The following is a 27,843-nucleotide window of genomic DNA, read 5'->3' as shown; positions in this document are numbered from 1 at the left end:
TTTTTGATAAAAATGTAGGCTGCATTTTAGTCAGAGCGACTGAAATGCTGTTTTTGATCCCGTCAAGAACAATAATGTATATTTATGAGCTTGTAATTCTCATAATTTGCATGCTATTCTGAAAACGCCACCTGGAGCTATTCAGCACATTGAAATACCTGCAGTGTATGGTTTTGTGCTTCCCTTCATGTGCAGAAGGCAGGCACATATTAAATATGTATTCATTATTTTGTCTAGATTTGTTTTAGGTACTTGAGATGTAACGTGGGAGTAAAGTAGACTACTTGACTATTTTCGGGGGTTTGCAATTTTGCCTCAAATTTGTTTGTACAATGGATTGAAGTAAAATGTCTTTTCAACTTGGTTAACAAATGTTGTTTAGTGAGGATAAAGTAGGCAAGAAGCAAATGAAAGCAAATGTTTGCAGAATTTTGAAGGAAAAGTGTACATTTTCCATCTTGTTTAGGGGCGTGCGTGTCTCTATGGTTGTGTAACACCGCCTGCCAGTCGGGTTCTCAATATGTGTTCCCACTTCCGGCCAACACTGCTCTATGACATGGTAGTTCCATAACATGTACAGGAAACCTACATCATCTGCATCACAGCAAAGGCGGCGTGCAACATCATTTGAATATTCCTGGCTCATTGTGTGTGGGATCATATAGGCCCTATGCAACTGACTGAGTTGAATATGCTGCTGTCGGTCATTTCTTGGGAATTTTTTTGGGGGGGGATTGTAATATCCTATCTCAACCATTGTCTTGGAAAGATCTACTAATGTCATTTTCCCATTTGTGTTTCGATTTGTTCAGGGGGGATCCTCCCAAGCCTACTAATACTGTATATATCCAGGTTGTAAGTGTCCTTCCACTGCATATAAGTACAGTGCTTGCAAGTGGACTTGGATCTGCCGCCCTGTGTCTGTAACACTGTTTTGCCCCATAACTTGTGCAGTTCTATTACTATGGATATGCAGTGTTTGAACTGCCCTGGGGAACCCCCAAGCCATCCGCTAGCTCACCAAATGGCATAAGCACCCCATTTGCAAAGAAATCTCCTACTGTAGTTTGGCATAAGCCCATTCTACTTCATTCCAGCTCAAAAATCCAAGGATGGCATATACTTTAGACAACATTTGTTGAGCGCATATGGCACAGAGTCCCGGGCATTTTAGTAATTGCCAGTGGCAATAGTGATCCACTCATCAAGGTGCAGTGTGTGCTTGCACAGTTTGGAAGGGGGCACTAGGTGCTCCAGGAACTTGGACACACCATTCAATCACTTAGCCGAGCACAATTCAAAAAGGTTACATCCTGCTAGCCATCCGGCAATCCACTGGGGTTGAAACACGCTGTGGTACAGAATGCCGTTGTCTCTACTGTCTGTGTGTCCCCAGTGCAATCCTGCTCCTCTCCCCATGCCATATGAAGTCCAACAGGAGGCTATCATGGTCTCCTAAATATTGTCTGGGAATGATTTTGGCTAGGGCTGTCCCTGCTGCAACTTTTAGTGGCAGAGTCCTCCAGAAGGCCACCAGGTACCCCAAGGACCTAATGGCTTGTCCCACATTACCTTCCAAGAGATTGGTTTCATTGTGAAATAGCTGTACTCTTAGTGGTGTAACGGTGGTGTTCTCCCACTATATGGATTTTCCTCTTATACTTTACAATCTCCTGCCTGGCCTCTGGGACCAGCTTTGAAAAAACAGACTTTCTCCAGTTGCATTTCAACCCAGATGATTTTAGTATTAAATGGAGTATGCAGTTCCTGGAAAGAGGAGTTAATATAATGAGAAGGCTTGGAAGGTAGTGCCCTAATCCTATGGTGGAGACAAGGTGTCTCCCAATTTGGGAAGTGGGACCCTCACACACACAGGTTGGGTGTCATGCTTCATCATAGGGCATTCTCCTCATCAGGCCGGTGCTGCAATGCCTGATGGGCACCCTATGAGGGGTTCTTTATCGGAGATCTTTTGTCCCAAGCCGTATGGTGTGGTGTGGGTAAGGGGTCTAGAGGTGTGGATATGTGAGTGCAGATGTGCAGTGTAGGTGTGGGGGTGGGTAATATTAAAAAGGGTGGCCAGTGGTACTTTAGATTAACAGTTTTAATCAGATGAACCACTGGTCCCTGTTAAAACTACATTGTTAAAGCCACTTCAGGAATAATGTCCAATAGTGGCTATGAGGTCGACATGTTTCTTGCCTGTTGTGTCTGAATAATCATGTGGCAATTCTTCAGGACCAATTAAGAATGTTCTATTTATACTGTGGTTAGATCACTGGTAGTATCACATTGTTGACCCAACACATTTGTTTAACCTAACAGTGAGGTACCTTAATTTTTTTAGACCAACCGAGAAGAAGAAAACAGAAATGTGATATATAAATTCAATAGAATGGGATTGACAACTCTTATATCTCGTGGTAGCCTCCTCTTAACTCCGTGGTGATGTGCAAGAAACATGCTAGTGACTTGCTGTTAAGTGACTAGTGCAGGGGCACACGTGGAATAGAACCAACAATACTGATGCCGGCGGTGAGTGTGAACCACCAAGGTCAATATCTTGCTTGTAACACTCACCCACTGTGGGCGAATGACTTGCTCCCTCGAGTCAATGGTGGAGGGATAACGCTAAATTATTGCATCCTACAAGAGTAGTATAATGAAAGGAATGATAAAAACAAAGAAGTTAAAATAATGTTAAAGGTTATCATGCTTTTCGTTCTTCCATTATGGAAGAGAGTGCGTCATCCCAGGCTGGTGTAGAGTCGAGCAGTCAATTCTGATAATTGTACTTACAGTTCAGCAGTTTCTGAGATGGCCGGCACCTACCCCATCCTCCACCAAGTCGAGAGTGCGGGGTAGCTGGACCGGAGTTCTGTATATACTGAACCCGATCTGGCGCGCTGAAACCGGTGTGCGTCAGTAGACGTCTGAGACGATCTTTTGCGCCCCCTCTGGGCATGGGAACAGTTGGCAAAAGACCGGCACCATGTTAGGTAAGTCAGGATTCACACTAATCCCGATGGTCTGCGATACAAGAGTCGTATTGATAGGATGCAGCAAGAGTGTAAAGCTAATACATCATATCTTGTGACTAAAGATCTTTCAACAACTTGGATTAATGTGCAGTGATGTCACGGTGGATGGTAGTAAAGGTTCGATAATGTTAATGACCATCAATTAGACCCGTTGGTCCGCCTGGGTCTAAGTCAGTGATAGAGATGTAAGTGATAGATATCCTATGACCAGGTAGTGTCAATTATGTAGCGGCCCAGGGGGTATCTCATTCATTAAAGTGACTGTGTACAATATAATGACTTACCAAGATGACTTACCAAAACTTCAGTCCAATTCTTGATGGGTCAGAGATTGGCTCCTATATTCTGGATATATCACAGGAAGTAATCTGCGTAGAGGAGGACAATTTTGTGTAAGTCTCAATCTGGGATCCTCTAACCCTAATCATTTACCCAGAACAGTGCTGCTAAGCGCTTTATCACCAGTGCGAAAAGGGGCGGGGCTGCCCTGCCATGTTCCATGTCTGATAAGGTAGTGTGGTGATTCCACCTCACCTATACACTTTCTGGCTACTGGCAGAGTGCAGAGTATTGCCATTATTTGCTAATATCATGTCCTAGCCAAATTATTGCAAAGACCATGAGCAGATACTACCATTTCAACGAGCCAAACAGCTTCTCTATATCAACTGTTACTATTACTGCTCAGGGCCATTCATTGTGGATGCTCTCCATTTTTTTGAATGACCTACAGATGTTTTGTGACATACCGCACCCAAGTATAAAACCTTTTTTGTATGTTTTCCATAAGCAACAAATGGCATGTATTGCAGTAGCCTGCTCACAAAGATTTTGCCTAATCATTTATAATCTACATTCAAAATAGAGGGGAGATGGTACACTGTTATCTTCTGAGAGTTTCCCAGGGTTTAGGAAGTGAAATTGCTAGTGCCTCACTTGCCCTAGGGGACAACCTCCTTACCTCAAATTCCTCGTTGTAGGGTATAGTCAGCTTGAGTACCAGCTGATCTATGAAGTTAGCATACAATTGGAGGTGAAGGCCACAAGTGCCAGGTACTTTGCCATGGGCTATACCTGTTAGGGCACCCCTGGATTCTTCCAATATGAATTGAATTGAGTTGAAATTAGGTTTATAAAGTGCAGCTAATGCCTGAAGGTGTCTTGGCGCTATGAACAAGCTGAGGACAGAAGGGACATTAGTGCAGGCGGCAATCCAAATTAATTCCTTCAGGTGGTCTGTGTGAAAGCCATGTTTTCAGAGCTTTTCTGAAACTCATCAAGGAGGGTGCTGTTTTTAGGGTAATGGGTAATGTATTCCATAGCATTGCTGCTGATCTGAAAAGGCTTCTGCCTCCCCAGGTGGCCCTCTTGAAGGGGACAGTTGCCATGTTCCTGGCCATTCCTGACCGTAAGGTTCTGTTAGGAACATACCACTTTAGTTTGTTCCTGAATTGTGTCGGTCCTTGGTTGTGTAGTGATTTAAAAGCCAGGGAAAGGACTTTAAACTTGCATCTCTGCCTGACTGGAAGCCAGTGTAATTGTTTTGTGGCTTCTCTCGCTGATTCATTTTTGGGGATTTTTAGGATGAGACGTGCTGCTGCGTTTTGTACTATCTGAAGCCTATTAATCAGCCCTGAGTTAATGGTGAAATAGAGACTGTTGCAGTAATTTAAGCGGTGAAGGACCAGAGCCAGAGTCAAAGTTTTCAAAGGTTCCCCTGGTATCTGTTTCTTAATTTTGTTGATTAATCTTATGGCACAAAAGGAAATGGATGTGAATTTGCTGACTTGGTCCTTGACTTTGAGTTCTTTATCAAGGATGATGCCCAGATCCTTAGTTTTAGTGGAGGGTGTGGGCAGCGCATCAAGTGCTGGTGGCCACCAGTCAGGCGTCCTCAGGGAGGGTTTGTAACCAGAAATGATAACTTCAGACAGTTGCCATCCATCCAGTCACTCACATTCTTCATACAGGTCTTAAAGGCCTCACCCGGGTACCATTAGTTAAAGACACTACAATCTGTGTGTCATCAAAGTAGGAAGCTAGGGCAAATCCTTCGTCTTTTATTATCTAGGCTAACGGCGCTACATATAGATTAACAAGTGTGGGGCTCAGGGCGGAGCCTTGAGGGACTCCACATGGTAGAGGAAACTGTTTGGAGGTTGCTGACCCCATTGCTTCATTTAGCTGCCGATTGGTTAAAAATGATTTTAAGAGTTCAAATGCAGTGCTTTTATTCCTGCTTCCTGCAGACGGTCAGCCAAGATCTCATGGCTGACCGTATCAAAGGCCGCCGAGAGGTCAAGCGGCACCAGTGCTGCTGTTCCTCCTCCATCTAGAATTACAGGGATATCTTTTGTGGCTGTGATCAGAGATGCAGGTTATTTTGTCCAACGCAGTATTGAGCCAGCAAGAGAGAATTTCAATGTTGTGATCTTTGTCCTTCTCCTTTTAGCAAGGGGTAGCAGCAATCGCCTCAGCAAATACATCTTGCTGGATTTTATGCGAGGCTCCACTAGTGGTGTGTTGTATAATTGGTCTGTGTGGTGCTGATGTTGTAGCCTACATAGACCAGTTGACCACCCAGTGATCTGACCAGGTTAATGGGAGGGATGGAGATATCACAAGATTCTCCCAGTTGGAGAACATGCCATCCAGCATATGTCAGGCTTTGTGTGTCGGACCTTTGCTGACTAAAGGCAATCCAAATGAATCCATTAGGTCAATACGTTTTAGTGAGTTAGGGTCTTCTGTGTTTTCCAAGTGGAAGTCAAAATCTCCCAGCACCATAATGTTCTCATTGGTGATTAGAGCTTCCATTACATTAGAGCTTCCATTACGGAACAGATTTTATCTATGAAGCTATTGCTATCTCCAGGAGGGCGATACACTAGAATTCCTTTGAGGGCTAGTGAGTCTGGTGGTTCGGTAGAGAAGGTCATAGCTTCAAAGTCTACTGTAAGCAGCGGTTCAAATCTGGTCTTATAGCTATCTCAATATAGGATCGCCAGACCCCCACCCCTTTTAAATTGTCCGTCTGATCGAAAAATTGCGTGGCCAGGAGGTGTAGCTGCAACTATGTTGGGGCTAGAGCTATCATCTGCCCACGTCTCTGTTAGGAAAGCTATATCTATATTTAGTGTTTGAGCAAGATCATGGAACTCTAGTTGATGTTTCACCCATGATCTAGTATTTAGGAGTAGGCAGGGGATATTGTTTTTGCTTATTGGGGGGGACTGAGTTAAGTCTGTGGGCACGGGTTTTATGGTACTTAAAGATGACAAACTTTCAGGTGACCATCTGACTATGTCAGAGGTATTATACTGTCTTAGTGCCAATAGTTCTTCACTGGAATATCTGATGGTGTAGTTGGATTCTAGGGATCCAGAGCCAGGGGTTCTGGCACTGGGCTCGGTCGAGGCGTGAACGGGTGCAGACGGGCTTGCCTTTGGCTTGCCTTCGGTGCGCTCGTGCCATTTCCTCCACTTATAGTGCCTGGCTTGGTTAGTAACGGAAAGACTAGACTGCTAACCTATCCAAGATTGCAGTTCTACGTGGCCCTACCAGGAAGTGAGTCACCTCTGAGAAGGAACTGTTCCCCGGGATCTCCCTCCACAACAAACAGTCCGCTAATGACTGTGGTGGACAGGGGGGATCACAGGGTGCATACGTGCTGTTCCACTTCTATTAGGTATGTGCTGTATGTGCTAATCAGGTGAACGTGGAATGGTTTTCATTTTAAAAAGATAGGGAGTTCGCCGCAAATAGGAACAGATCACAGTTATAGGGTAACAAAGTGCAATGGTTTTGATTTTAAAAAGTTGGGAGTTCGCCGCAAATAAAAACAGATCACAGCTATAGGGTAACAAAATGCAATGGTTTTGATTTTAAAAGTTGGGAGTTCGCTGCAGTTAAAAACAGTCCACAGTTTCTAAAGGAAAAAGCTTCTAATAGAAATGCTTCCGCTAGTTCTCTTACTGATTGCGGATTATAATTAGCCTGTGCTAAGGGTGTTCCGTCCTCGGGTCTTCCAGTTGCTTGAGGATGATCCTTTCCTGCCCATCAATACATGGGAGTGAGATATAGGCTGGAAACCCATAGATTTCCTCCTCTGTGCCCTGCTCCTGCCTGCCATATACTTTAGCGTAACACTATTAGAAGACCCCATTGTTTGCCTCATTAAAGTATTGTTGAGACCCTTAGTCAACAGAAAGCTGCTACTGTCAGGTCTATACTTTCTGCATGCTGGAGAGCCATGCATGCTGTATGGTCAACACACTTCTGTCTTTCCACCAGAATGGCAGAGGTTTCTCTAGCTGCCATGAGTGCAGTATTCCTAGGCTCGCCTGCTATGTCATCACCCCCCAGCCTTATAATATTGGCCTCAAGGTTTTCTTATTGCTAGGCAATGTGACATCTTATCATCTCACCTGAATAGCCGCACAAATACAGGGGTCCCTTACCACTGTTTTCGAAGCTAACCGTTCACATAGCAGCAAGGAGGTCGATTTGCTGTTGTCTTCAAAGTAGTACGATGTTAGTACATACAGTGAGGCATGGAGCGTCAGGTCTTTTAGTGTAGTATTCTGAAGGTGCCTTGTTGTCTTGGGCACTAGTTATCTCCCCCAGTTGATGATGATGACTTGTGGGTTGTGGTCATATAGTGTCCATCCTAATTATGTGATCATGCTTATTTCTTCCACTTTTCCAGCTGAGCATATTGTATGATCAAATGTTATGGACATTGTTTACTGAGGAATAAAAGGAGTATTCAATTAGAAAGAGGTGTCTGAATCTCCATATGTCTGACTGGGACCATTGATCCATCCAGTCTCTGATGGCTTTGGATGTTGCGAGCACTGGTGTATGGGGTGGGAGGTTTGATCCATCTATTCACTAATCAAGAACGCTGTGGAATCCCTCCCAATAACATGTTGCAGTGAGCGAAGATGAATGAGAGAAATGAGAAGAAGTGATGTTGCTGAACATTGGTAATTAAGACTCTTCCTAGCATTACTGTCTTTTGGTCCAGATTCCCCTCTATCACAACGTATCTACCATCTTTGTTAATAATTTATGTAGCTATCTCAAAAGGGACCCCTGTGCTTAACCAAATTATGGCACCTCTGGCACCTCTGGCGTCTGGCGTAGGAGGAGAAGTCTGTGTCCACTATACGCCCTGCCATGTGTCCTTCCTTTCTATCAGATGTTGCTTGTAGGAATGCTGTGTATATGCCTCTTCATTTAAAAAAACACTACATTAACCAATGCTTGTTCATCCCTATCCTGTGTGATCTATCAGAGCCCACTGGTTCTGGAGGAGGTCCCCCCTCTCTTTGGCATCGACAAACCGGACTTGACCAACCCTGCTCTAGTTGTAATCCCTCTCCCGCCTGTCCCAGTGCAGAAACTCATACTCTTTCCGCCCATTTAATCAACACTTCAGATAAGCTGCTAACTGTGGTGAATTTGCTGTTCGTGTCACCAGAGGTGACCAGCCATACACCAAAGGGGCTGGTAGCCTGGAACTCGATAGGTCAGACCTATGCCGGTTCTATCGTACTGCTTGGGCTAAGGCCCAGCTGTCAAAGGACAATGGAAGGATCCATAGATCAGAATCACGTTGGAAATGTTCACATCATCTTTATTGTATGCGTCTGTCTGTTCATCAGCTCCCTCCATCCATTACTATATTTTCATAATGTTCTTGCGCACTTTTCTCTCACTCCTGTCCATATTGCAATAACTCAGGTAGAACCTTGACTATTGAGAGAAAGAGAGGATCCACCAGAAGGTTCATCACCACAGGCAGGAGTGCAGCTGCTGTAACTGACCAGTCTTCTCTTGAAGGATCATCAGGACCTGCAGGATTTCATCTGCTTGTGGGATCCCGGGTAACGTTTCAGATGAGTTACGGTCACCGGCAGATTCTGTTGTCGAGGGCTGATATTGAAAAGTTGCCACGTCTGCAATAGCTCAAATGTTGCATTTGAGTGACAATTGGTTACGTTACTGGGCCTGGCATTGTTTACCGTGCTCTCTTGCACCCTCATTGTTGAAACAGCAGCCGGCTTTCACCATTGTGGGTGCTCTCCTCTCTCACTGCCCCTTGCTGCTCCATCCAGTACCATACAGCTTGATGTTCTGTGAAGAGAAGAACCACACCTAAAGGTTCTTTTTCTTTACAATCTGTGTGTTAATTCCCCAGCCACTTTCATTGCCCTTCCTAATATATCCTTGATTACATCTGTCTACATTATTGCATAATGAAAAATGCATTATTCTAATATTGAACTGTACTGTCATGAAGATTCTAACCACACAATTTATTGCAATGATCAAGGGAAGCAAATAGAGAAAGGAGATCACTTGGAGAGGAGATGCTAGGGTTTAGAGAAAGGCAATCCACCTACTCACATTGATATGAAAATTCTTTTGGTACATGTTGCATATCCCAGCAGCAGTGCAGCTGTAATTAATGGAAGCCTGTCAAAATATATATAAATCTTTTTGCAATTTAACTATCCAGCGGAACAGCTATTGTTTGCTAGCCAAGCTCACTTGATAGCACCCAGATGCCAGAAGTGTGTAACTATAACAAGTTTGCATGCCTAATAGCATGTTTTTGCGTTAAATTGAAACAACGAATACAATCCTGTAATCAACTTTTTGTTCTGTTGTTAGAGTGACATCCTATGTATGGACCAAGAAGATATACGTGAACGTGCTTGCTTCCATGGGTCCCAAATTCCAGTCTAGCAAGTGGCTTTGCTGTCCCTTAGTCTGTCTGGTATTAGTCATGGCAGTATCACTTCATTCACTTAGCTGAAGATGCCAGCAACTGTAGTGAATAGGCCAAGTTCACGGAATTAACCACTGAGCAACTACTACAACATTTTTACTACAGAGTCATGAACAACATGAGTATTCACTTCTCTGCATCTGCTAGGACTTTTAAAAAAAACCAGACCAATTGGTTGTTGTAGCGTGTTTGAACAAAAAAGGCTCATATCAGCAAGGTATGTTGGGTGTTACAGAAAACAAAATGGACATTCATAAACACTTTAAGATATAATAGTGTATTATTCATACAAAGAAGACTCTATACAGTATAAAATAGAATTAATAAATAGCCACTTAAAGGATAATTGGTCGAAATCTGGCAATGGAACTCCTTCTTCCATAAAATATCCAATTGTAAATGATGCATAGGGGCATCGAATATATGTCTATTTTAGGTTCCCAACTACGTCTACACCTCTAACTCATTCGGTAGAAGAGTAGTCCTATGGAAAAAAAGGACTTTGGGATTTTGTGTATCTTGCAGAGCTCAGCTTTCGCAAACATGAGTTAGAAGGAGGTTGTAGTTGTCTCAGCATCTACACAGCTGGTCATTGAGATGAATGCAATGGGAGAAGAAGCATCTAGGCTCCTACAATTGACGCTGTGCTCTTTTACTCCCAGCCTTTCTCCTGATGATGGCTAACGGAGAAAAGCTTCCTCATTTGGAAACACGTCCGAGGGATACTTTGATGAAGACATGACATCTTTGCATCAGCTCTGTGGATTTCATTTGATACAATGTATCTGGTAAAAAGGGGCAGTGCAGTGCAACAGGCTGAACCCCACAAAAAATACAGCATTGATTTGGTGGTTAATCTTGCTAGATAATTTGGGAGTTGTTAAAAGTCATAGAATGTGGACATTCCAGGGGACTAGCAGTGTCTGTGGATAGTTTCACGATGAGCCCTCAAACAGGGCTCAAAGTAGGCGATTATTAGACAATGTCTTTAAGTAGTACTTTTTATTTTTCTCAATTGTCAATGAAAATGCCTTGGACAGCTGGTTTATATTCGTTAAGATGCTTTGCAAGAGGTCTTCCTGTAAAGGCCCGCTTGGGCTGGTGACATACATATTCACACTCTTATGACAGGAAGGGCAATAGTTGCTCCCCGGTGCATGCGTGGTTTGCAAAGGAATAATGTTACAAGGCAAAGCTGACATGTTACTGAATGATCGGATCACAGTACAGACCCATCATTTCCTAGACGTTTGCTTTCAGTTCTTAGGAGAATCTATTTCAAATACCTTTTTAATGGCTAATGGAATTTTCTACCTACAATAATTTTTAGTTTACATTAGCTCACCAGGCTCATTTTATAGGAAACTGTAACTCACCTATTTATGTGATTTATTTTATATTTTATACAATAATCTTACCTATCCTTACCAATTCACCAGAACAAGAATGGCAAACAGGAGACACACATTCGAATCCAGTGCCTGCGAGACGAGAGAAACAACTTCCCAGGGTATCATAGGTATTGTAGGTGTTGCAAATCTTCACAAGAAAATCACCATAATGTGTTATTTTAAAAGATTGTACCTTCTTTGTTATCAATAGATGAGATGGAGTAGTAAAGGTGGCTTGCGTCAAGGCAATGGGCAACACAAGTTTTGTTACTCAATGCACAGCAAACTACGTACATTGTCAAAACACCACAACTGACCCATGCTATCCATGTCAGTACTATCTTAATGTATTTTTACAGGATGTCTTTTCTTGAGTATCATCCATTTGCTTGACTTACATTCCTGATCCTTACCGGGTCAACTGCATCCTTGTTTATGGACGCAGGGCCATATGTAGGAAGCCTAATTGCGCTCACAAATGCTGAAATTCACAGAATTTCAGCATTTGCGATCGCAATTAGGGCAGTGTGCTATGTAGCACACAAAAACCCACATGCAAAATAAGGAAGCGCAAAATTTGCGATTCCTTATTTTGCTATTGCATTTAAGGAATCGCAATTGCGATTCCTTAAATGCAATGTAGGAAGCACCCAAGTTGGGCACATTTTTGCTTAAGGAATCACAAAATACCACCAACTTCAGGTTGGTGGTATTTTGCATTTTCTTTGAAAAATGCACTTTTTGGCATTTTTCAAAGTGCCATGTGGGTCACATACATGCCCTTAGGGCATGTATGTGGGCCACATGAGCACACGTTAATTTCAGGGGTGCAAAAGGGTATCCTATTGACAGCCTTACAACCCTGAAATTGCATTCTCAATTTGCGATTCTCTAATTGAGAATCGCAAATTGAAAATGTCATCCCATTCATTCCTATGGGCCTTCTAGCCCTTAGGAATTAATTAGAAGGTATTCCTTATTTGCGAATCTCAATTTGCGATTCGCAAATAAGGAATAATTGGTATTCACAAAAACATTTGCTAATCCTACCTACATTTCGTTTTGCGATTCTCTAATTGCGATTGCCAAAAAATCGTAATTTCAGAATCGCAAAACACAAATTACCTACATATGGCCCGTACTCACTTTAGGAAGACCAAAACCACCACCAACAGAAATTTGGCTTCCGATCCACTCTCAATCTTTTGTTTATGACAGATTTGCTTTATGATTCATGTCACTTTAGTTGCTACTCAAATCCATGCAACCGCCCAGTACCACTCAAGTGTGCCATACCAAAAGTAGCTGCGCTTTTGATGAAATATTTACTCATTGGTCTCATCAACCATCGATATACACATCTTTTATATCTCTCTATAATACATGGGATTCTGTAATCTCTGTATGAATGCCAGTATCTAATTTCTTTATAATAGGCGACTTGTGACGTAACTAGGTGCCGATATAAAGAAAAGACACCAGAACTCGAAAATCATGAGTGATTACAGTCAAGTTCTGATGTCACAATACCTTCAACCAGAGCTAGCAGCTGAGGTGAAAGGCAGGTGAGGTCATGGAGCATAAGTGAAGCAGCTGTTTAAAGCTATGTTGCTTTTCTTTCCTCTGCTCTAATTTTTAGCTTACATTGACATGCAAAGAGAACCTTTTTATTATGTTTCATGCTCATTAGATAGTTAGAGAAAAGCTAGAATCTTTCTGCATGTTTCGAAACATTCTGAGCTTGTGCAGCTTTTTAAAAAATAAATAGAAAAGCCGACTTCTTTTGATATGTTTGCGACAAATAACTAACAGGTTTTTAATATATTTCATGTTGCACTAGAGGTTTTATTTTTATACTTCATGTTTGTACACATGCTCACTCCTTCATATGAATTAGCTACGCACCAAGGTTTTGAGCAGTTTCTGGGAAAGGTAATGCCGTCACCATATATTATACTGGAGAATGTTACCCCTGACATACATAGTAATGATATTGAAAGTCACCTCAGAGTTCCATAATCATATATCGGAACTCAGTCTCCGGCCTTGGTCCTCTATATCTTTTTTGGAACACCTTTATAACTTGCAATATCCTTATGATGTACAGCAGGGATACTTTTTATCTTATATTATAGATGGACTAATGTTCCCAAACTCAACAAATAAGGCTATTATAAACCACTGCAGAGTTCTGTGGTCACAGTAAAGCACTAGGCTGCAGACTTTTCGCAATTGCTTGTGGTATATTATCCCTTTTCATATGCGGTTATTTCCTTTAATTTTTACCTTTTTTTATTGATAACACAAGCAGCTGATAATTAATTTAAAAAAAGGAAGAGCAAAAGGAAAAGTATAAACAAGAATGCATTTGATCAGTACATACTATGTCTTGAACTTCTTAGTAATAAATACAGAGAGTAATACATAAAAAGAAAAGAAAAAAAGACATCAAGTAATCAGAGCAAATTCATATATCAGCTAAAAGACAGATAATAAGATATCAAGGTAGGCAAAACCCTCAATTAAATCAATTCATATCTGAGCAAGTAAAAAGACATCCCCATGTTCTGTCTATTTTCTTAAGTGCTTTATCACCCCTTTTCCTGGCTAAAGATAATTCCATATCATATATCTCCTTCACCAAAAACCACCATTCGTTCACATGAGGTGGTTGGTCCGAGATCCATGCCCTTGCAATAACCAATCTTGCACATGATAACAAAATAAAAACAACATCCCGAGATGGGGAAATAGTAGGTTGAGTACCAAGAAGAATCATTTCAGGTCGTAATGATGTATCAATTAATCGTTTCTGTTTCAGAATGTTTTCTAAACTATCCCAAAATGAAAACAAAACCGGACATGAAACAATCATATGTTCTAGATCAGCAGCCTGTAATTGACATTTTGGGCATTTCATGCGATCATTATGAACATTATTAGAAGACCACTTACAAAATTGTTGCGGGGTGTAATAAAGCTGGCAAATGGTCTTATAGGCTTGGAGTTTTAAGCTGGATGAATGAACTAAAGTATCAATATTATTTAAAAATGAGGAAATGATGTTTGATGAAATACCGGTCGTAAATTTTAAGGTCCATTTCTGGGCCAATTTAGGGCAATCATCTATCTTATATTGGCTGAAACATTTATACCCTAGGCTGATCGTAGCTTTGTTCTTCCCGCCTCCTCCATCCATACAAATCCAGAAATCTGAATCTGAGATCTTTTTAAGCTTTAGTTTCCCAATAAGGAAATCTCGGATTTTTATGTATTTAAAGTACGCATGCCCCGGTAGTTTATATAATAACCTAAGTGTTTCAAACTCTAGCAAGCCTGAGGAGCCGTATAAATCGCCCAGTTTACTTATGCCTAAGTTGGACCAAATCCTGCACCCTAAGTCACTAAAAATACCTGGTAAACCCGGATTGTTCCATAGAGTTAAATCAGGGTGAAAGACTGACGTTTTGTTCAGTACGAGTATTATATTCCATATATTTATTATGTCTTTGGCGGTCTTAAACCTGACTCTTTTAAAATACTTTGGGTCATTGGTTCTAGCAAGGAATTGAATAGAATCGGTACCAAGCATAAATTGGTGAAAGTAATAAGGATTATTGGAGTTAAAAAGACTCTGTAGACGTCCCAAAAAGGATGCAAAAAAATAAGTTCTAAAGTCTGGAAAATTAAGGCCGCCCTTACTGAATGGTAACTTTAAGGTAGACAATGATCTGCGTTTTTTTTTAAACCCCCATATAAAGCTGCCTAGAATGCCATCAACTTTTCTAAAGAATAATTTGGTAATTTTCAAAGGAATACACCTAAATAAATACAGAAACTTTGGCAGAATGTTCATTTTGATGAGATTTATTCGACCAATAAGGTTAAGGGGAACCTTATGCCATTTTTTAAGAAGAATGCTAGTGTCTTTTAATAAAACATCATAATTCAGTGCCATAATACACTTGATAATGGATGTAATTTTAATACCTAAATAGGTAGCTGTGTGGCATATGCCAGCGACTGGGATCCGTGGTTTATAATAAACTATGATTTGTGTTTTATTTAGATTTAATTTGTAGCCCGATACTGCACCAAAGGCATCAGCTTCTTTAATAATTCCATCCATGGCTTCTGCGACATCTGTTGTATAAATCGCCAAGTCGTCAGCATATGCTGTAATTTTAAGTGAATTAGTGCCATAGGTAAATGATTTTATACGTTCCTGGGATTGTATAGCATTAATAAAGGGTTCCATAGCAAGAGCAAATAAAAGAGGTGATAGCGGGCAACCCTGACGCGTCCCTCTTAAAATTGGAAATCTAGAGGACAGCATATTATCGTACCCTATTATAACATTAGGACAGTCATAAAGTGCCTGTATTTTCATTAGGAAGTGTTTTTTAAAACCAATTTCTTTAAGAGTAGCCCAAAGATATTCCCACCCCACTCGGTCAAATGCTTTTTCAGCATCGAGTAGTACCATGGCCAGTGGGGAGGAATTTGTTGCAACAACATCAAACGCAGTGATAGCCATGTTAACGTGCAATGTTGTGTCTCTCCCTACCACAAAACCGTGTTGGTGTTGGCTAACTAGTTTGGGCATAAGAGGAGATAATCTTGTAGCAATTAATTTAGCGTATGCTTTAACATCTGAATTAATCAGGGAAATGGCCCTGTAAGACCCACACTCTGAAGGGGTTTTATTCTTTTCTAGAAAGAAAATGATTTTAGCGGTATTCCAAGAGCTCGGAGCCTTGCTAGTTATCCCTATTTGATTTATAACTGAGCAAAGAAAAGGAAGAAGCTCCTCACTACAGCTTTTGTATATTTCAATCGGAAGTGTGTCGTCCCCAGCGGCTTTCCCCGAGGGAAGGGAAAAGATGGCTAATTTCAATTCAGCAAGGCTAAAATCTTCTTCCAATTCTTCCATCGCCTCTGCATCTGTTTCTATTAACCAATTATTTCTAATGTACCCTTCAATAGATTCAATCGAAGGTAAATTCTCGGGGGTATAGAGTTTAGTATAATATTTAACAAATTGTTGCAGAATCTGCTCGGGTAAAGTATATTTAATTCCATCGGCTCCTCTTATGCTCTTAATTAAAGAGGTAGCTCTGTCATCTGCAACCTTATAGGCGAGAATTTTGCCGATTCTGTCACCGCTCTCATATTGTAGTAGTTTATACTTGTGCAGCTTAGTACTAACTCTATCCCTAAGAAATTTTTTGGTATCGCAGCGTAAAGTAATTAGTTTAAGTTCCAGCCTTGCTTAATTCAAATTAGTAGTTAACCCTGCATCCTCCTGCTTAGTAATTTCAGCCAAATGTTCTTCCAAAGCCCTGATCTTAGATGTAATGCCCCGTATCTCCTCTTTTTGATTAGCATTCTGCTGAATAATAAATTGCTGGGCAAAACCTCTAATACGTGCTTTGCAAGCATCCCATACAGTAATAGGTAGGGGCGAGTCAATATTAAACTCCAAAAATTCTTTTATATGTTCCTTCAACTGATTGATGAATAGGGAATTGGATAACAAATGTCTTGGAAATGAGAATAGCCTAGGTTCCTGTTTTTTAGATAAGATATTAAAACCGAACAGAATGGGATTGTGGTCTGAAGTTACTTTAGGACAGATCTCCATTCTACTACCTTTAAGTATATTATCTGTAGTCCAAGCCATATCAATGCGGGAGTAGATTTTATGTGGTATTGAATAGTAAGTATATCCAGCCGATGTCGGATGGAGATTTCTCCAAACATCTTTTAAGTTATGTATGCGTGCAAGTTCTAATATGGCAGCCCTTGTTTTACGCATACGTTGTGAGGGGGTGCACTTCGTAGTATCTTTTGCATAGTTAATTACACAGTTGAAATCTCCCATTAATATTAGCTCCCCCTCCCAATCTAGTAATTCAATATTAAGTCGGTCAAAAACTGCTGCATCATCATAATTTGATCCGTACACTGCACATAAGATATATTTACGGTTTGATAACATTAATTGTGCAATTGCCCACCTACCGGTTTTATCAGCAGCAGCTCTAAGAACTTCTACCTTAAGTGATTTTTTTCTTAAGTATAGCCACTCCCCGGATTGATGCATTTAATGGGGTACATATTAGTAGCTCAAACCCCCCTTGTTCTAACATTTTTCTATCTTGAAAACGAATATGGGTTTCACTTAATAGTACAAAATGGGGATTATACATTTTAAGTTCTTCAAATACAAGTTGTCTTTTACTTTTATTGTTAAGACCTGAAACATTCCAGGCTAAGCAACTAGCTTGATACATATCTTAATTAAAATATGTTCTGAATGATTGTTTTAGTCATAAAAAAATAGACAATTTCTTACTCAATCTGTACCTTAAATCTTTTCTGCTTGTGTCATCTTTTCCCCCCCTGAAAACCCCCCTCCCCTCCAAACATCATCCCCTAGCCCTATCCTCCAACCCCTAGAGCTCCCCCCCCCACAGTACCTACCAGGAAGCCTCCCTCTATCAACGGCTGCCGATGAATGGGCAGCTTACCAGCAAGGTCTCCTCAAGGACCCCCCTCCCTCCATATAACACTCATAGACGGAGCAAAGAAAATGAGAAAAGATATGTAGAAGAGAGCAGAAAAAAAAAGAAAAAAGAGATCTTTTATAATAAGATCAGGACCATTAAACATCTAACATCTAGTTATCCGATGCCATCTTAGAGAGCAGTTGCTCAGCCTCTTTAACTTCAGTAAATAAATTAATATGCCCAGCTTTCACAACTTAAGTCGTGCAGGCTCTTGAAGATATACCACTGCTCCCACTGATTTAAAAGGATCAATCAATTTACGTAATCCCCAGCGTTTTTCCATCGTAACCTTACTAAGGTCTGATTTTACGAAAAAAGTTACATCGTCCACCGTCACTGGTTTATTTGGCCTCGCCTTGATGGAGACCGCTTGTCGTAAGAGAAAGTTACCTAAATACATCAATATTGGTCGTGGAAATTTGCTCTCTTTGTTTCTGGTAAACATAGGTAATTTATGGGCTCGCTGTATTTGTGTGTCCCAATCCCAATGAGATAAATCGGGGAACGCTTTTGGAAGCAGCTGGACCAGATATGCTCTGGCATCCGCACCCTCCGATCCCTCGGGTACTCCAAAGAGTCTCAGGTTCTGGCGCCTTTGCCGATTTTCTAGATCTTCAACTTTATTCTTTAAGATCACAATATCTCTATCATGTTGGTTAGTAGAAGTCACAGTAGTAGCTAAAGATTCCTCAACAGTGACAACCCTCTGCTGGATTTCTTCAATCTCTACTGTAACATTATTCAATTTCCTTGTAACCTCTAGCAAGCAGGTCTGCATCTTGTTGTTATCTTCTCTTAACTGAATAAAATGTTGCTGGACCTCTTGCCGATGTTCCAGCAGTGTCATCAGAATCAGATCCAATGAGGTTCGTGTCGGGGGTTCCGAGGGTGCAGGAGCACATTGATGAATTATGGCTGATGCCGTCTCTCCTCTAATGGTAGTGGTGGTGGGTGAAAGAGGAGAATCAATATTCTCATATCCCATAATAGTAGAACCAGTAGTCACCAAATCATCGCCTCCTGCTCCTTTTGAGGAAGTCTGAAGAGGTTCCGGAGAGATAGGGATAGTGCTGTTGAGGGAAGTATCTTTAGTGATCTTTATACCTTCTCCCTCTACAGGGTTATTACCAGATAAACGCAAGGCCATACTTTTAACACCCCCTTTTGCCTGTATCCATTTCCTCAATGGACTTTGATCTTTAATAAACTTCTCCCGGGCACTAGTGGAGGTCAATGTTGTTGATAACATGTTAAGGTTCATATTTCTGCCTTTCTTAGCCTTGATCTTAGCTTTCCCCTTCCATTTTTTAATGCCAGAAATTTTGCCGGCTCCCATTGCCGTAGAGTCCTCCTCCATTTCCTCTGTTTCCAACCCTCCTCCTCCAGCAAGCAAATCCACCACCTCCTCGTACTCATCCTCATTAGATTCCGCAACTGATAAATCTGTCTTATCTAACTCATCACCACCTTGAGTTATAATACTTATATTTTCAGGATCCAAGATTGTAACTATCTGGGGTTGTGTAACTTGTGCAGCTTGTATACTTGGTAAGTCAGGTTTATCACCAGTGATGACCTCCGCCTCCAGAGCACCGAAGCTGTCCAGGTCAGCTCCCAGATCAGGGCATATGCGGTTATTTCCACCCAGACAAAATTATGTCAGAGTGGTAATGGTCACATGTGAGTAGTCGATCCTGTCCTCATTTTCTTCTTTGTATTTTGGCACTTATAGTTTTGTTTTTGTCTTTACAACAGCAGCACTGCAAGTCCCAAAAGTCAAAGAACTCAGTGGAGAGGACATGCCCAAACAGAGACAAACTCAGATCAGTGCTTCCATTACAGAATTATTCAGCATTGAGTGTGTCTCAAAAAACATATGCACTCAATTTAGAGGTGTTCAGGGCATTCGTTCTGGTTAGTAAAAGAACAGCATGTTGTGGGACAGGCATGTGCTGGCTAGAGACTCCTTCACTACTCAAGGGGCTTTCTACACCAGGGGTGAAAGAGTGCAATGGGGACAAGGGAAGTCCTCATATACAACATCAGCTCACCTTAAAAGTGGTAAAAGGAGGTGGGGCAAGTGGACATTGACTGGAAGATCCTTTGCTTTTCAAAGCACTGCCATCTTCCGCAGATGAGGCCGTGATGGGTGAGGAGGGAAGTTCTTACATCCAGCAGTAGCACAGCTCCACCGCTGTAAGAGACAGTGAGAGTTGCATCGGCAGGTTCTTCTTGGAATTCTTAAACTGACCAATAGATTCCTTCTTCACGCATGGAAGGCTTGGTGAAGGGAGGAGGTGCCCTGACCCGAAGTAGCTAGGAGGCACTGGGTGGTGGAGTAGATGGATATCAGCTAGAGAACTCTTTAGTCCTGGAAGGATAAACTCTTCCAATTGATGAGATCATAGTGGGAGGAGTATGCCAGTTCTTGCACACAAGAGTGAAAAGTGTTGGTGCCACAGTGAAATCACTGCTCACTTGTCATAAAGTAGTAACATATTGTTCTTATAACAGGCACATTCTGACAGTCATGTCTCTATAGTGTTCTATATGAATTTAGCACTCTCCTTTTTCTACCTACATAATTTTCATGCCTGTTGGTGAGTTCAAGATGCTTCAAGTGTTGACAAAGGGCCTGTTAAAGTATAAAAACAACCAAATAAAGTGCTGAACAGATCATCATGATTAATAGAATCTCACCTCACAAGTAGTTGCTAATATATGGTAATATATGTTCAGTTGTTCCTGTGTTTATTTTCTATGTGAATTTTCTCAAGGTAGCTCAATAATGCTTTCCTTCACCTTTCTGCTTATTAGCATTTTTGTAAACGGCAAACCTAACTTTGCATCTGTAAACATATGTCCTTCACCGTTTGTTGTTGCATATTTATATGATGCTGCTTTGTGATTTTTAATGTTTTGCTCATATTGTTACAGGCTATTTATTTCAATTAACTACTGTTTGAGACCTTCAGAGTACTTTTTACAGCATGGTCCCTTACGAATTTCCATCCATTTCCTTTATTTTGATCTGTGTACTCTTCTCTCATGTTGCTCTACTTCTTATGCATGTTCACACCTTTACTAGGTTGCCTCGAGTGTGCTTAGCTTTTGATGTGCTAACACTGCAGGCTTTTTAGTGCATGGTGTAACTTTTTAGTTTTCCTGGTCATACATTGAGTTTAGAATTATGTATTAGTTGCCTTATACATAGAACACCTGTTTGACATCATTTAACCCGTTCCGTGCTGCCGTCGGCCATTGGCCGATGGCAGCTCTACCTCCCCAGTGCTGCTGTTTGCCAATGGCCAACGCGGCCCCACCCGTTTTGCGGAAGTGCCGCACTTCCGCAAAATCGCAGCTGCCGTTAAGGCGTTAAGGACCCCCACACAATTGCACTAAATGATGTGTCTATAAAAACATTACCAACATTATCATTATCATCATTTATTGTTGTTATTATTATTATTAATATTATTTGTAGGAAAGTGCCGTTTTTTGCCAGGTACTTGATGTGATTTCGACTGGAAGTGCACTGGGTTCCTGCTAACCAGGCCACAAGTGCCAAATCTCTTTCCCAAAACCGTATAATTGTTTCCCCATTGGCAATACCTTTGGTACCCTCTAAAAGTCCCTAGTAAATGGTACCACTGGTACCTAGAGCTTGAGGTACTCACGAAGGGCCCCTTAGGGAGGTAGCTCAAATTGTGTCACCCTAAAGGCCCCTGCATTGAGCTCATGAAATTGCCACTGCAGGTTGCATGTCTTTGTGCAGATGGTACACGACATGGCACACTGTCAGTGGGCCATGCATACAGACACTGTAAGCAGTATAGGTATGTCACACCTACAGCAGGCCTTACAGGCCTAAGGCAAGGCGCACTATGCTACATGTGAGGGTATCAATGCATGAGGATATATATCTCTGTGCAGGTCAGTTCCATTGCTGCCAGTACAAGCGAATAGGAAAGCCATTTTACAAGAATGTGCTGCATACTGGTAGAAACAAATTCCCCAGCTACATGATGGCTTCACTGGAAAAAGGGATGTTTGGTATCAAACATCTTGTGTTAATAAACCAGCACTGATGCCAGTGTCAGATTGAGTAATACATGCACACAGATGGCACCTTAAAGGTGCCCTCTGAAAACCTACTTGCCACTGGTGTGCTGACTGATTGGTTCTAACCAGCCTGTCACCAGAGATGAGGTTCTGACCCCCAAGGGTGAGGGCCATTGCTCTCTTGTGGTCATAAATAAAGGCTGCTTGCTAAGGGGGTACCTTGCACATCCACCCACAGGATGACCTGCAGATTAGCCTTCCAAGGCCAAGGAGCTTCAAAGAGGTCCATCACATTTGGCATACGAATCTGGCTCTCTCACAAGAGGGGAAATTGACCCCCTTAGTCCATAGCCCTTTGGCACCTGGACAGGTGGGCAAATTAGCTAGGCAAGACAAGCGCGTCCACACTCAGGTGAGCACCACCTTTGAAAAAAAAATTCAAATACATTGTTTTATTTCTGTTATCACCCACCTAGTCACCTATGGAGGCTCCTCTATCCCTGAGAAAATAAGTTTGCTTCCAGTGACAGTTGGCATCCGTTTGTTTCTGTACCACTGGAACTTCACAACATTGAACAAAACAAGCTACTTTGTGCAAACTTGTTACATCAGCATGTGTTTTGTCAGCTTTATGTAATACCTCTCCATGCCCTGGGCATTGTTTGTGTATTTTATTGTAGCATTTATATAGTGTTTCATACTCTGTCATGGGGCACATAGTATTTTATGGATGGTGACGTGCTACACCATGAGAAAGTGCATGGTCTGCAAAGGATTATATTTGCTATGTTCCTGTATGGGAAGCCTTTTGGTGTCATTCATTAGTGACTGGAGAGGCACTTTCATCTTATTTTGTAGTGGAGTGCCGAGCAATGTGATGAGGAAAGAGGTAGAAAAGATACGTGTACACAAATAAATGTCATTAGTTGACAATTATAATTTACTCTCTGTGTTATTTTTCCTGGATTTTCTATACTAGAGTTGGGGGGTTAGAGGCAGGGGTCTACCTGGATTTTGTGTGTGCTATAGCGTGTCCAGTTGGGGAGGGTCAGGCAACTAAAGCATATAGATAGCAACACAGTACCAAACTAGCCAGAGGGTCAGTGGGAGCTGTGTGCATCTACACAAAAAAGTGCAGTGATCAGAGAATGCCCCATAACCCTCACAGCAGCATTAACACGACAGACATGCTATTTTAGGATTAAGGAGATGCCAAATGGTCAAAAATGAAAAACAGTGCCATGAGCACTATAAGTTATGCACCTTTTAAAAAGCAAAGATACTGCAAACTGCTGTACAAATACTCCTAATCCACCTCCTGAAGGGTGAAAGTGGAAGGGCAGTCAAATTTGGCAGCCTGAGCAGAAACCATACAATCTTTAAAAGGTCCAGATTCCGCCTCCTCCAACTGGAATGAATGAAGCCAAAAATGTGATTAGTAGTGGACAGTATATCCTAATCTAGCCTGGTACTTTGCTATTGATAAGTAATTTACCATGTGCTTGTGATGAACGTCCCTGCTGCTTGGCTTTTTGTGTTAGCTAATAAAGATATCACACAAGTGCATATATTAAACCTTAAAAATGATGGAGCACTCAAAAGGTTGTCTGCATGTCCACGGGAGTGCACTGAGCTAAGGGAGTGGCCTATCTAAGGAGAGCTATAAAATGTCTACGAAGAGTCTAAGGACAGGAATATGTATGCCCAAAAAAATCTCTGTGTACCAGAGCTCTTTTCAGAGGTGACAAACCCTTCAAAGAGTTATATCAAGTAATTGTATTTTTTCTTTGCTTGACAAGTTGTTTAAAGCCTTTTTTCTTAAGTAGCCTGTACCGTATCTCGCTAAAGTGTTTCCAAGCTCTCAGGGTAACCCATTTCCGCATTTCTGTGTTTTTTACAGGGTCCAGTCAGGAACATATCTGAGCACTGGATGGTTCACGCTAATCTTAGCAATGAAGGCCTGCAATGACATTCATGTCTTCGGGATGATAAATGACACCTACTGCAAGTAAGATCACAGAAAATTATTTTCATGCGTCTGCAATTCGGATGCCTTGTCAAAACCTCGCAATTTATTTTAATACTATAAATCCTAGAAATTGATTGAGCGGTTTTCGCCTGCTATTCTACGTTGACTTGGCACGATATTTTCAGTGCATTTGGTTAAAATATTACTTCTGGAGACAACTGAAGGACACTTACAAAAGTTGGAAAACAAGCAATACCAGAAACTAGTTTTAATTTTAAAAAAATGATGTGTTCATATTTCTGAAATGTGCTATACTGTCTGTTGGATGCTCTATGATTTGTGCGATTAGTAATATTTTGACAGATTTTGTTATTTGTTGCCGATATTCTTTTTAAGGTCTGCGATCAGATTCTTTGTATAATTAGATCAATTAGATTTCGTCAAGAGCCGCACTTTCAAGGGAAAAATCAGTCGGCCGGTTTTTATAAAAGGCCAGTGACACCCGTAATTGTCACACCTCATATTTGTAACTGGCCTTCGCAACAGACATAACCTGCACCGTTATGATTTTGAGGGCAGGGCGCCAGTGAAAGTGATTGCGCAGCTTGGCCCTCCTTGCACAAAAGCTTATGCACTGGTTCTCAACTGCAGTTAGGGAGACTTAAAATGTGTTCTCACATAAGCAGTATTTATATTCACTACTCACATGCGTGCTGAAGGCATTTTAGAAACAGGCCTTAAAGGTCGCGTCCTGTAAAAAAACCCAAAAATAAATAGATATATATATACATTTTTGATGCTGCAATAAATCATCATTAATTCTCTAAGCTTTGCCTGCGGAGTCTGTTTCCTGGTGCTGCACCGCTCCTTTGAAAGGTTGTACCCCTGGGATCCTGATGTGATATGTGATATATATATATATATATATATATATATATATATATATATATATATATATATATATATATATATATATATATATATATATATATATATATATATATATATATATATATAATATATATATATATATATATTCACTCAAAAAACTATAAGTTTTAGTGGTGTTATAGTTAGCTGGACATTTTACTCATACAAAACCATTGAAATTGCTCATATATAGTTAGTTGGACTAACTATATTTCGCGCACCCGCAATCCACTGCTGATGATGTCACATATTACATCATTCATGACATGGTCAGTGACATCACTGATGACATCACTGATGACATCTCAAATGACATCACTGATGACATCATCCAGTGACTGTGTGTTTCTGTAAAGTTTAAATATGTTTTACATATTGAAGAATGAGTAGATGTATAAGTGTCTGGATGAAGGATTTAGTAGGTGCGTGATTGACTGTATGAGTGAGTGAGTGATTAAATGTGTCTTATTGAATGCATGGGTTAGTGACTAAACTGTCTGAATGTGTGCATCAGTATGTCTGCTGTTGTGTAAGATGCTGTATGTGTTGATCAGTAGCTATATGAGTGGCTATATGGGTCATTGATTGGTTGCCCAAGTATTTGTATATGAGACTGTGTCTGTGTGTGGGTGACTGGGAGATGTGGAAACAGCTGTATGGGCGGTTTACTGTGTGCATTGGTGTGTTGGTGAGTGAATGTATATCTCAGTGCTACATGTCCAAGTAAGTACATATGTAAAACACAGTGCATGTGAGAGTTGGTATATATAAATGCCTATACATGAGAGCCAGTGATTATGCAAGTGGCTGTATGGATCAATGTGTACTTGTATCAGTGATTGTTTAAGAGAGTAAGTATGTGTTAGTATATGTTTGAATAAGTAAGGTGTTGTGTGTATAACTGTATAGATGAGGAAATGGGAGTGTGATTGATTCTTTGCATGACTGACTAGGTGTGTGAGAAACTCCATGGATGAGTGAAAGTGTGTGAGTGTCTCTATAGGTGTATAAGTGCATATGATAGTATTGTATTGATGAGTGACTGTATGTATGAGTGATTGTATGGGTGAATGAGTGGATGTGTGTGTAGACCTAGGTTATATTACGGTTATATTAGAGTGTGAGGAGGTGCATCGTATTATCACATGAATAATATCATCAGTGATATGATCAGTGATGTCAAATGAGATGTCATCAGTGATGTCATCAGTGATGTCATTTGAGATGTCATCAGTGATGTCATCAGTGATGTCACTGACCATGTCATGAATGATGTAATATGTGACATCATCAACAGTGGATTGCGGGTGCGCGAAATATAGTTAGTCCAACTAACTATATATGAGCAATTTCAATGGTTTTGTATGAGTAAAATGTCCAGCTAACTATAACACCACTAAAACTTATAGTTTTTTGAGTGAATTTCAATGGTATTTTAAATGCTAATACCTAACTATATATGACCTGAAACCTATTGTTTTTTCAGTGAATTTCCAAGGTTTTTTAAATTCTAATACCTAACTATATATGACCTGAAACATATGTTTTTTTCAATGAATTTGCAAGGTTTTTTAAATGCTAATTCCTAACTATATATGGCCTGAAACCTATGGTTTTTTCAGTGAATTTCAAAGGTTTTTTAAATGCTAATTCTATTAGTGGATAACGTTTAAATATATTAATATCCTAGTGGTACCCCCTGAGCAGCCCTGAGGGGTCAGGGTGTTTCTACCCTGCCCCCTTTTTGTGTTCTACACGTTTTTTTTTCTGCTTTCTTGTGCCTAATTCCTAATTATATATGGCCTGAAACCTATGTTTTTTTCAGTGAATTTGCGCACGGTACGCGTACCCCGACATTTACAGGGTGATTCTACTCTGGCCCCTTTGCGAGTTTCACACCTTTGTTTCACTGCTTTCTTGTGCCTTGGTTCTAACAAGGCACAAGATGGCTGCCAACACTTCCTGGTTTTGAGTGTTGACAGACAGTGGCAGCCAATCAGCATGCCTTCCCGAGAAAGCTGCATGGTCATTGGCTGTCAACACTTCTAACCAGGAGGTGTTGGCATCTATCTTGTGCTAGTGTTGACAGACAGTGACAGCCAATCAGCATGCCTTCCCGAGAAAGCTGCATGCTCATTGGCTGTCAACACTTCTAACCAGGAAGTGTTGGCATCCATCTTGGGCCTTAATAGACTGAGGCACAAAAAAAGCAGAAAAACAAACGTGTAGAACACAAAAAGGGGGCAGGGTAGAAACACCCTGACCCCTTAGGGTGCTCAGGTGGTCCCACTAGGATATTAATATATTTAAACGTTATCCGCTAATAGAATTAGCATTTAAAAAACCTTTGAAATTCACTGAAAAAACCATAGGTTTCAGGCCATATATAGTTAGGAATTAGCATTTAAAAAAACTTGCAAATTCACTGAAAAAACCATAAGTTTCAGGCCTTCTATAGTTAGGAATTAGCATTTAAAAAACCTTGCAAATTCACTAAAAAAACCATAGGTTTCAGGCCTTATATAGTTAGGAATTAGCATTTAAAAAACCTTGCAAATTCACTGAAAAAACCATAGGTTTCAGGCCTTATATAGTTATGAATTAGCATTAAAAAAACGTCTGAATATATAAAAACGTTATCCGCTAATAAAATTAGCATTTAAAAAACCTTGTTAATTCACTGAAAAAACCATAGGTTTCAGGCCTTATATAGTTAGGAATTAACATTTAAAAAACCTTGCAAATTCACTGAAAAAAACATAGGTTTCAGGCCATATATAGTTAGGAATTAGGCACAAGAAAGCAGAAAAACAAAAGTGTAGAACACAAAAAGGGGGCAGGGTAGAAACACCCTGACCCCTTAGGGCTGCTCAGGTGGTTCCACTAGGATATTAATATATTTAAACGTTATCCACTAATAGAATTAGCATTTAAAAAACCTTTGAAATTCACTGAAAAAACCATAGGTTTCAGGCCATATATAGTTAGGAATTAGCATTTAAAAAGCCTTGCAAATTCACTGAAAAAACCATAGGTTTCAGGTCATATATAGTTAGGTATTAGCATTTAAAAAACCTTG

General features: G+C 40.7%; 1 protein-coding gene across 1 annotated transcript in view; it reads left to right on the top strand.

Moving 5' to 3' along the window:
- ST6GALNAC3 (ST6 N-acetylgalactosaminide alpha-2,6-sialyltransferase 3) overlaps positions 1–27,843 on the top strand; it is a 1,741,316-nt gene that overhangs the window by 1,564,038 nt on the left and 149,435 nt on the right. The window contains exon 4 of the mRNA XM_078645280.1: positions 23,766–23,873. Coding sequence (XP_078501406.1) covers positions 23,766–23,873 — 108 coding nt within the window. The remainder of the gene's footprint in view (positions 1–23,765; positions 23,874–27,843) is intronic.

This window comes from Lissotriton helveticus, chromosome 1_1 (assembly GCF_964261635.1).
Source record: "Lissotriton helveticus chromosome 1_1, aLisHel1.1, whole genome shotgun sequence".
NCBI classification, from domain to species: Eukaryota; Metazoa; Chordata; class Amphibia; order Caudata; family Salamandridae; genus Lissotriton; species Lissotriton helveticus.
Note: the sequence above shows the minus strand (reverse complement) of the source record. Positions and strands in the feature narration are given on the sequence as shown.